At 45.9% G+C, this 9,787-nt stretch overlaps 2 protein-coding genes across 4 annotated transcripts in view; one reads left to right on the forward strand and one right to left on the reverse strand.

Annotated features, from left to right (window-relative positions):
• LOC122621726 (A disintegrin and metalloproteinase with thrombospondin motifs 9) overlaps positions 1-1,208 on the forward strand; it is a 35,847-nt gene extending 34,639 nt beyond the window's left edge. For all 3 annotated transcript variants that reach the window (XM_043799684.1, XM_043799685.1, XM_043799686.1), the window contains exon 17: positions 62-1,208. In XM_043799684.1, the coding sequence (XP_043655619.1) occupies positions 62-160 (99 nt within the window). In that variant the 3' untranslated portion in view covers positions 161-1,208. The remainder of the gene's footprint in view (positions 1-61) is intronic.
• Positions 1,209-1,257: 49 nt separating this feature from the next.
• Positions 1,258-3,601, reverse strand: LOC122621707 (actin, indirect flight muscle). Its single transcript, XM_043799662.1, has 3 exons — positions 3,473-3,601; positions 1,952-2,892; positions 1,258-1,887 (listed from the first exon to the last, which is right to left on the reverse strand). Exons 2-3 carry the CDS (start codon positions 2,874-2,876, stop codon positions 1,682-1,684), a joined length of 1,131 nt encoding a protein of 376 aa, XP_043655597.1. The 5' UTR covers positions 2,877-2,892; positions 3,473-3,601; the 3' UTR covers positions 1,258-1,681.
• Between the last annotated feature and the right edge of the window lie 6,186 nt (positions 3,602-9,787).

The raw sequence follows: 9,787 nt of genomic DNA on the forward strand, positions 1-9,787 counted from the left end.
TGTCAGCCCAACTCAATTACCAACTCAATATGAATTATTGCAATCCTGTTGCCGCTTTCAGTTCGATACCACGGCGCAGATGCGAAGGGGATTCTGCGGAGGATACTGCGGCGGTTGCTACGTCGCGCCCGATTCTGGCCTTTACCTGGACGTGTTATGACTGAAACCACTGAGTAGTCAGCGGGAAACTTTGTTTGACCTTCCCACGGTAATCGGGTCTACGTCCCGGGAAGGACCAAGGGTAAAGTTAATCCGAGCATCCCAGCATTTCAGGGTTACCCCAGCCAAGAATTACCACTACGGAGAGTCGTCGCTCTAGCCAACGATGGTTGAAAGTATTCTCGAATATTAGTTAGGATACGAGTATGTAAGCCTTAGCCTTATCGTGTCGAAGTAGCCCGAACAAAACAACCATATACCATATACCATATCGTCTGTATATATACTTGTATTTCACTCGAAATTAGTAACTAGATATTATTGCCATGTAATGTATTAAGTATTGTAAATACTAGAGGATGTGAGCCCCTAACTTTTAGCAACTAGGGGTTATCCATATTGTACACCACCATCAAAGGTCGCCGCTCAGATAAGCCCATGTGCCACGTATGCAGTGATGGAAGGATCCTTTGCCTAGGTAACTCTTACCCTACCAAGAAATGCATTTCAAACGATGAATAAGTTAACATACACTTACACTTACACCTATACTTTCCTCCACACCCACCCACCATTGTATTCCCCGGAACAAGACTAGGCTATAAGAAATGGCACCTCTTCCATCACTCACCAAGCGAAAGAACGAAGAGCTCGACTAAACTAGTGCAATGCCGGTCTGTACAATAGTTGTATTAGCTAAGCTCCGCGATTAGTTAGTTAAGAGATAGAGAGAGAGAGAGAGAGAGAAGCTCGGAGCAAATGTATGTGTAACTAAAACGAATACTCATATTATTTAGGATACCCCGATCGCGATCGCACAAGCCAAACCAAACTATTCATCGAATCGAATTAACACATTGCTGCTGATTGAATGTTATCACTGCCAGATTTTCAACGTTCAATCGATTGTATCCCCAATCGCCTAAGTCCCGGTACCAAGTATCCTCGCTGTATTTTCATTTACGAGTAACTAGCTAGGCTAATGCAACACCAATGTTAACAATTAACTTAATTTAATGTCAATTAAAGGAATTTAAAGCTGTTACCAACCAAGCGTGGTTCGCACCTCCAGGGCTTTTCAGTACACGTGGGGGCGGGTAATAGAAAAATGTATTTATTTAAAGTATTTAATAGTTTTAATGGAAGATATATTTGGCTTTCAATTCACTGACTTGGGTTAAAAGCTCCTCATACACATTTGATTGCTACTCGACATGGTGGAGGTGGAGGTGGAGCACAGCCACGACTCTTACGATTAGTTGTTCAAAGTAAAAATCCACTGTGCCACTGCCACTGCCGATGACGATGCCGATGAAGTGGCCATGAAGGATGAGCTCCGACAACCGGATTATCTGCTATCTGATTGTCTGCTGTGAATCTGAGTTGGATGATAAGTGTGGTGCGATGGGTTCGCTGCTTTTGTCTATCACTGTGCGAGCCGAGGTTGTTGGGAAGCTCGATGGATGCTTTTTGGTCGCTGCTGGTTGCTGCCTTTGAAGAGCTTTCGCGGCGGGCGAAAGACTTAAAAGCACTTGCGGTGGACGATGCCGGGGCCGGACTCGTCGTACTCCTGCTTCGAGATCCACATCTGCTGGAAGGTGGACAGCGAGGCCAGGATGGAGCCACCGATCCAGACGGAGTACTTCCTCTCGGGTGGCGCGATGATCTTGATCTTGATGGTCGATGGGGCCAGGGCAGTGATCTCCTTCTGCATACGATCAGCAATACCTGAAATTGCAAACCAATTGGATTAAAGAAGAGTTACACCGCAGAAGCGGATGATGTATCTTACCAGGGTACATGGTGGTACCGCCGGACAGCACGGAGTTGGCATACAGATCCTTGCGGATGTCCACGTCGCACTTCATGATCGAGTTGTAGACGGTCTCGTGGATGCCGCACGACTCCATGCCCAGGAACGAGGGCTGGAACAGGGCCTCGGGGCAGCGGAAGCGCTCGTTGCCAATGGTGATCACCTGGCCATCGGGCAACTCGTACGACTTCTCCAGCGAGGTGGAGGCGGCGGCGGTGGCCATCTCCTGCTCGAAGTCCAGGGCCACGTAGCACAGCTTCTCCTTGATGTCGCGCACGATCTCACGCTCGGCGGTGGTGGTGAAGCTGTAGCCGCGCTCCGTCAGGATCTTCATCAGGTAGTCGGTCAGATCGCGACCAGCCAGATCCAGACGCAGGATGGCGTGGGGCAGGGCGAAGCCCTCATAGATGGGCACGGTGTGCGAGACACCATCGCCGGAGTCCAGCACAATACCGGTGGTACGGCCGGAGGCGTACAGGGAGAGCACGGCCTGAATGGCCACGTACATGGCCGGCGAGTTGAAGGTCTCGAACATGATCTGGGTCATCTTCTCGCGATTGGCCTTGGGGTTCAGGGGGGCCTCGGTCAATAATACTGGATGCTCCTCGGGGGCCACGCGCAGCTCGTTGTAGAAGGTGTGATGCCAGATCTTCTCCATGTCGTCCCAGTTCGTGATGATGCCGTGCTCGATGGGGTACTTCAGCGTGAGGATACCGCGCTTGCTCTGCGCCTCGTCGCCCACATACGAGTCCTTCTGACCCATGCCCACCATCACACCCTGGTGGCGGGGACGACCCACGATCGAGGGGAAGACAGCGCGGGGGGCGTCGTCACCGGCGAAGCCGGCCTTGCACATGCCCGATCCGTTGTCGATAACTAATGCACCCGCATCATCGTCACACATCTTGGCAGCTGTTTATCTGGAAGGGAAATGGCAGAGCATTCGGTTAGCCCGATCCGCTGATCACCATCTGTAGCTATACTCCAAAGTATCCTCTTCATAATGATTTCCCTAACTACCATCTACACTCAATCCTTTGAATTCTAATACTTTGATAAAAAGATGTGTCTTACGAAAATATTTAGTAATCATCAAAATTTCCGAGCTGTTGAAAATGAAATTCGTTGGTCCGCACTTTTAGCAATTCATGAAAAATGGCAAATATTCATTTCCATTTAGTGGCTAGCATGTATGTTCCACTTTCCTTTGACTCACGCTAATTGGTTATTCACTCGAAACTAAAGCAGTGCTCTAAAAATATCCGAATAGTTCATAGAACTTAATTTAAACGGATCAAATTAATTGAAAATACGTTGCAATGCAATTACTCTTCACTTTATAAGTAGATATTGAACTTTAGAAGGCAGATTAACTTGTAGAAAAGTCCGTCAAACAATTGGAACTTTGGAAAATGCGTTTCGATATCCTTTTCGATATCCTCATGGCTTTGCTCTGTAATAATCCTTGGCTCCTTCGACATTGAGGTCGCACTCACACACCTTTTAGGTCAACGAAAGGAGGAAAATTGGATAGAGTCGCACGTTCGATTCCTGCTGACGACCAGACTCAACAACAAATGGCACGCCGATCGGTCTGTCCTGCCTTTATATCTGGGCTCTCCCTCGAACCGATGGCGATTTGAGTTGGATGCCAGGGCGGCACTCAGAGAAAGATTGAGCGAAAGTGCTGCGGAACAATCAACTCGAATCGATCCATATAAGCAGTTTTCGCATTTCTGCTCGGGCAAGTCAGAAGTTTGGGTGCCCAGTGGTACGAAGGCGACACGTGGATGCGCTTCTCCGAGCAAAGTAAGTCACAGTTTAAAAAAGGTTCAAAAAAAGGAAGGTAAGCTAAACTCATATTGTAACACATAGTAACAGTTAAGGAAGCCATAGATCTACTTTAAATATAATTTTGAGAAGAAACTTATAAAGGCAATAAATAATATTTAAATACTCGAGTTACAGAATTAGCTACGTATATATCAATCGTTTTATTATCATTACTATATCTATATAGTTATCAGTTCAGTAAGCGTGGAAAGGCCAACTCCAAAGGAATATGACATTTTATGATTGCACATTGTAATAATTTAGGAACTTGCCACATCTTGTTCCCATAGAAAATGGTCATTATAGTAGATTTAATATTAATGTAACAAAAGAAATCCTACATCTCTTACTTAGTTCCCATCTACTATAATTCCAGCTCTAATCTATTAACAATATAAGCATAAAGCTAGCTATATTAGGACCCCCATCAGTCATTGTAGGGAGTGCCAGGAGAGAAAGCTCTCGAAAGATAGGAGAACGACGTGGCCGAGTGATTAGCAGATGTGCGTGACAGTCGGAGCATCGGCATGTGCATGGGCATGGGCATGGGCATGGTCCACCTAAACGGCTATCAGCGCTCTTGAGTGGCCAATTAGCCACTTCCACGTCCCGATCCGCACATACCAATCCTGCTGCCAATGGGCCAGTGCTGCGGCGGACGACTCACTCGGCGCTGAGAGTTCGGAAAATAGAAACGGACCTTAGAAGGACCGACGCAAGACAATTGGCATCCGCGGCAGGGACAGCGACAGGGACGGGGAGAATGGGTGAATGGGAGAATGGGACATTTCAACAGGCACGCAGCGAGGCGAATCTAAAATAGACGCGCCAAGCAGAGCGGCACCTATAAATCAACATCAAGGTTGATCGAGATCTCCGCGCGCGGTGCTCGAGGAAGCCACATCCACATCCACTACCACATCCACATCCACATCCAAATTTGCAATCGCATTCTGCACTTTGCTTTGCGGCGCCGAGGCAGCCACGAAGTTGCGAAATGCACGGTGATGTCCATTTATCAGAGCAATTAACCATTGCCAGCCAGACCGAGCGAAAATGCATTTAGGTTCTTCGGCATTTTTCTTAATCGAACTGTATTTATCCTTTTATGTAGGTTTGATTGCTTTTTACTTCTTTCTATTTACGTTTTTCTCGCTTGCCCACATGAATAATCGAATGTGGTGGGGCTAAAGATAGGATCTCATTGCTCGGAAGTGAATTGGTGGCATTCCCAAAACGTTTTATTTGGTAATTGCCTTGATGGTCATCGTGTATTGAGCAAGTTAGTGGCTGCAGACTGAATCGATCACCATTTTAATCTCTATCTTTTAGTCTACGATAATTCAGTTAGCCATTGATTGAACTTGCCCGCCTTCCCGGATTCAAAACATTAGTTTCTTACCAAAAGGTATAGATTCTTTTAATTCCAGTTATTCAAAAATTGCCATTTCTTGGTATATTCCACTTTGTGAAAGATATATTTTAATATTCAGAGTGTTTTTTTATGATATCATATTGAAGTATTAATCGGTTATTACCATGCATTTTCAAGTATTTCAATACGAGTTATTAATGCTTTTACATTATATTTTTTATTTTTATTTATTTATTCGAGATGAAAGTATGTTTATAAAACAAATACCAACAGACACGTAAATAGTACTAGCTACGGAGCCATCGACTATTTTAGATTATATATATCGCTATATATTCGTATATCTGTATATACGATTTCAGTAATAATTCGTATTGTATTTGTATTGACGTACGTAAGAATTTCCCGCGATTTATTTTTTTTATATTTCCCAGTCGAGACAAGAACCATAAACTGAAAGCGGGAAAGTGCTTGCATACTTTTCGGCTGAAACAAACGAAAAATCCAATGATAGATGGCGCTGCAGTGCACCTCAAATGAGATGTATTTCACTGAAAAATCTTTAAATGAGTTTCTGATTTCTTATCTAAAAGGAAGAGAATATGACAGCGAAGCGCTCCCAAGATAAATAATAAATTGAAATAGCTTCAGCACGGGCCCCTGAAAATAAAAAAGCTCGACGGAACCCGTTTCCGCTGGCACCCAGCGACGGTGAAAGAGCGCCAAGCGAAAGCCAAGCGACCGAAACGTGCTGCAAAACGAAAGACTTAAGACCCGAACCTGAACCTCGAGCAGAAGTAGAAGCAGAGGCAGAAGCAGAAGCAGAAGCAGAATGAGAAAAGCAAAACCGAGCCGAGCCCGAAAAAGAAAGTGCAAGTGGACGCAGATGCTTAAGTATTCCGTCAGCGAAGTCGGGCTTATTTTGTTACTTCGTCTTGCGCTTGTGTTGGTGCTGCTTGTGTTCGTTTCACGGGCAGAGCGCGCCACTGGAGACCAAGACCGAGACCGAGACCGAGACCCAGACCCACAGCCACAGCCACTCCACCACCAACAGCACAAACAGCACCACCACCACCACAATCACAGCCATGGTAACCAGCACCACCACAATCACCACCGGAGGCAAAGTTAAAGCCAAAACCTGAGCCACGAGCGCGTTGGCGATGACGACGCCGACTGAGGCTGCGACTGAGCAGCGGCCGCGCAGCTTGACCCACTTTTTGGCCCATACAATCAGAATGTTTCATGTTTCGATTTTATTATTTTATTTTCTGTTTCTCTTTTCGGGTATCTTTTCGATTTGCTGGTCAGCAAACTGTGTGTGTATGAGTGCGAAGTTACTTTTTCTTTTCTTGCAGCTTGGCTGCTCTCATTGTTCATGCTGCTGGCCGAAGTTGTAGGCCTATGCGAGATACGTGTGTAGATACAAGAACCATTTATTTATTTCGTGGCATGACTTTCGAAAAATTGTTTTATATTTCACTCGCCGCTGCGTTGCTGTGCGAGGGGAAAATTCACTGCCAACGGAGATATTACTTTCAGATTCCTCAGTTGCTCATTAAAGGGGTAGCGGAAAATCAATCTGGATTGAGCATTAAGAAGAACGAAGCATCTGCTCATCCATGGCAGTCGGATTTTCGAATGCTACATGATGCTGTTGCTATTGCTGTTGGTGTTGCTGCTGTTGTTGCTGCTGCCGCGTTGCTGCCGGCAGCATGACATAAACTTTCGATTGTCTGCCCGTCACATAACTGTTACTCGTCTTTTGCCTCGGTTTCCCCACAGCTCCAGCTCCAGCTCCAGCTCCATCTCCATCTCCGATTTCCATTTCCATCGCCTTCTTCTCGTTCTTTGGGCCATTTCTTCTCCGCTACCACATCAATTTGGACTTTGGGCTTAAATGGGTAATTGGGTCAGAGCGTCAGACCGTTGGCTGCTTTCGGGAAATGCTCATTTCACTTAAAATTCTTTGCCTTATATATTTAGTTCGTTAGTCATGCGGCAGCTGGCTCTGGTTCTTTGCGAGACTTTATGAAATTCGGAAATCTCTTTTCCCCCTCGGATTTTACAACTTTCTTGGCTTATTCTTTGCTCCGACTGCTCTTTGTGGCTGGGCGCTTAATGCGTTTGGCATCGTTTTCGGCATCTTCGCTCGTTCTGCCTCGCCCTCTGCAGAGCTTCTTTGCCTTCTCTTAAGGCTTCTTAATAATTTTATGTTAATTATTAAAAAGTGAAAATACGATTTTGGCTCTTGGCTTTTGGGGTCTCGACTCTTAGCTGCCTGCATTAATCACTTGGCCGCGATACATCTTGGACATCTTGGCTCGTTTCTTTTTCCCCCAGCAGTGCAAACGGTTCTGGCCCGGACGAGATTTATATAACGAACCGGCCCGGCCGTCCAATTAAATCTATTAGCTCTCCTATTGACAAAGATCATCGTTTGGCAATAAAATGCGTTTTCGTTTTCAGTAGAAACAAAATATTCCGTTGCTCATTAGCATGTAAATACAAATTCGGGCCTATTAGTTGCTCGAAAGTCGTGGCCATGCGACACAAGATTGAGCACTGGATGACTAAATGGATCTTGGACAGGTTCTGCATCCCTACTTGCTGTGAAACGCGGCATACTCCGTGTATCCGCATCGAAAAGATGATTTACATCTCTATATGTAACAGTCGGTGGCTTTATCAGAAAACTTTCACCTAGCTGAGCGATGCTAAGAGAATCGATCAATCGCCAACGGTGTGAACTCACAAGCTTATAGAATACGGCCTATACAACTTTACAACATTGAAATTCTCGCCGACAAATTTCCAGCTTGGGAAAATCTCGGTAGAAATAAAAAGCTGACAAACGCCGAGTCAATAGAGGCCTACCACTGTGCCGGCGGCAGAGGGGCAATCCAAGCCAAGTACAATGGCCAGGGGAAGTGCTGCAGACATCTTCTACATTAGAAAGTTTCCTACAACTACAACTACAACCAGCAGGGCAGCATCGCGCATCCGAGTGTAAGACAAAAGAAACAACTGTAAGTGCAGAGAGCCCCAGCCCCCGAAAAGCACCCAAGATCCCCAGCAAACCCACTCCCCCCTCCAAATGGAGCCTGCTGAAGACAGAGCTTTGCAACGCTCACTGCGCATGGGTAGACCAGTAGAAAGAGCAGTACGAGCAGCAGTCCCAGTCCCAGTACAAGTACCACTACCAGTACCAGCACCAGTACTAGCACCAACTAGCCAGCAACAATGAGAAATGCAGGCGGTGAAAGATTTCCAAATGCAGCTCACTGCAACTGCAACTGGGGAGATGATTCAAGTTAATTTCTGCCCGGCTCGCTGGGTGCTGCTCGCCACATTATCTATCCGGTGGCAATTAAACTATAATTAAGAATCTAATGGAGTTTCACTCTCCTTGTGCGTAATTAGCCGTGCGGTTTATGCAAAGAAAAGTAAAAACGGCAGCAACAATGGAAAAGCGAGCGGAATCAGATTGCCAGCGAAACGGGGGCCCAAAATGTGCGACAAGAAGAAAAAACGCTTAAATTATATAATTATATAAAAAAATCTTGACAAAAATAGACGAAAGTTGTAATTTTCAGCGCTTGGCAAGCACCGAACACTAGCACATGGAGCACAGGGGAGCGGGAAAAGCTGGTCTTAGAAGGCAGCGATGAAAGTTAAAGTTATAAAAGCGGCGGGGGAACGCACTGGAATCGAAACGATGGTAAGCTGTAAATAATTAACCATTCCGGCCATGGGCGCATTGGTGTGCGAGAGTGGGCTCCCAAGGCGAAACTCTTACTCAGAGCACATGGCAAACAAACCGCGGACCAAAACAAAAGACTTCAACGAAGAACCAAACTTGCTGTCGCCCGCCCGTGTGTGTGTGAGTGCGCTCGTACGTGTATACACATGCATATGCAAGTGTATGTGAGAGAAAGAAATGGTAAAAGCATTGCTGAGCCGAAGAACCAACGGCGGAGCTTCCACCTTGCGAGTGTGCGAGTGTGTGAGTGTGCCAGTGTGTGAGTGTGTGAGTGCGGCAAGCGAAAGCGTCGCTGCCGCTGAGAAACGAAATGGAATGGCATGAAATTTCTTAGCGATCTTTGAGGATAAGCGCTGGTTTCACTGCGCGCTGCCGCACAGACGTCTACCGCGTTTCGAGGCAGACGTTACGTTCCACCGTTCGGCGCGCAAGAATCGCCATCTCGTCCAGCTCGTAGAAAGTCGCGCCTGCGCAGAAACTTCACAGCAAGAAAATCGTATAAGAAATCGAATAGTAGAGAGGAAAACAAGATCATATGAAAAGTGTGGAATAGCAACAGCATCATGCTGCCCAAGTGCAATCAAAATGTTGTCCTCTTTTGACTCTGTGGCTTTGCAATCTTAAGTTTCACTCCCCCTCTCGAATCCGTATTCATTAACTGCCTTGTGTTCTCTGCATATCAAAACGCAAAAGTGAAAGTGAATTTTCGGTGTTTCGGTGCGTGAGTGCCACTTGAATGACAAATATTGATATGCTACAATGAAAACCGGGACCTACTAGCCAACCAAATAAGCTTCGAGAAGAGAAACTATCAAAAAATAGATACACATATTTCTTTGTGCAA

Source organism: Drosophila teissieri, chromosome 3R (assembly GCF_016746235.2).
Source record: "Drosophila teissieri strain GT53w chromosome 3R, Prin_Dtei_1.1, whole genome shotgun sequence".
NCBI classification, from domain to species: domain Eukaryota; kingdom Metazoa; phylum Arthropoda; class Insecta; order Diptera; family Drosophilidae; genus Drosophila; species Drosophila teissieri.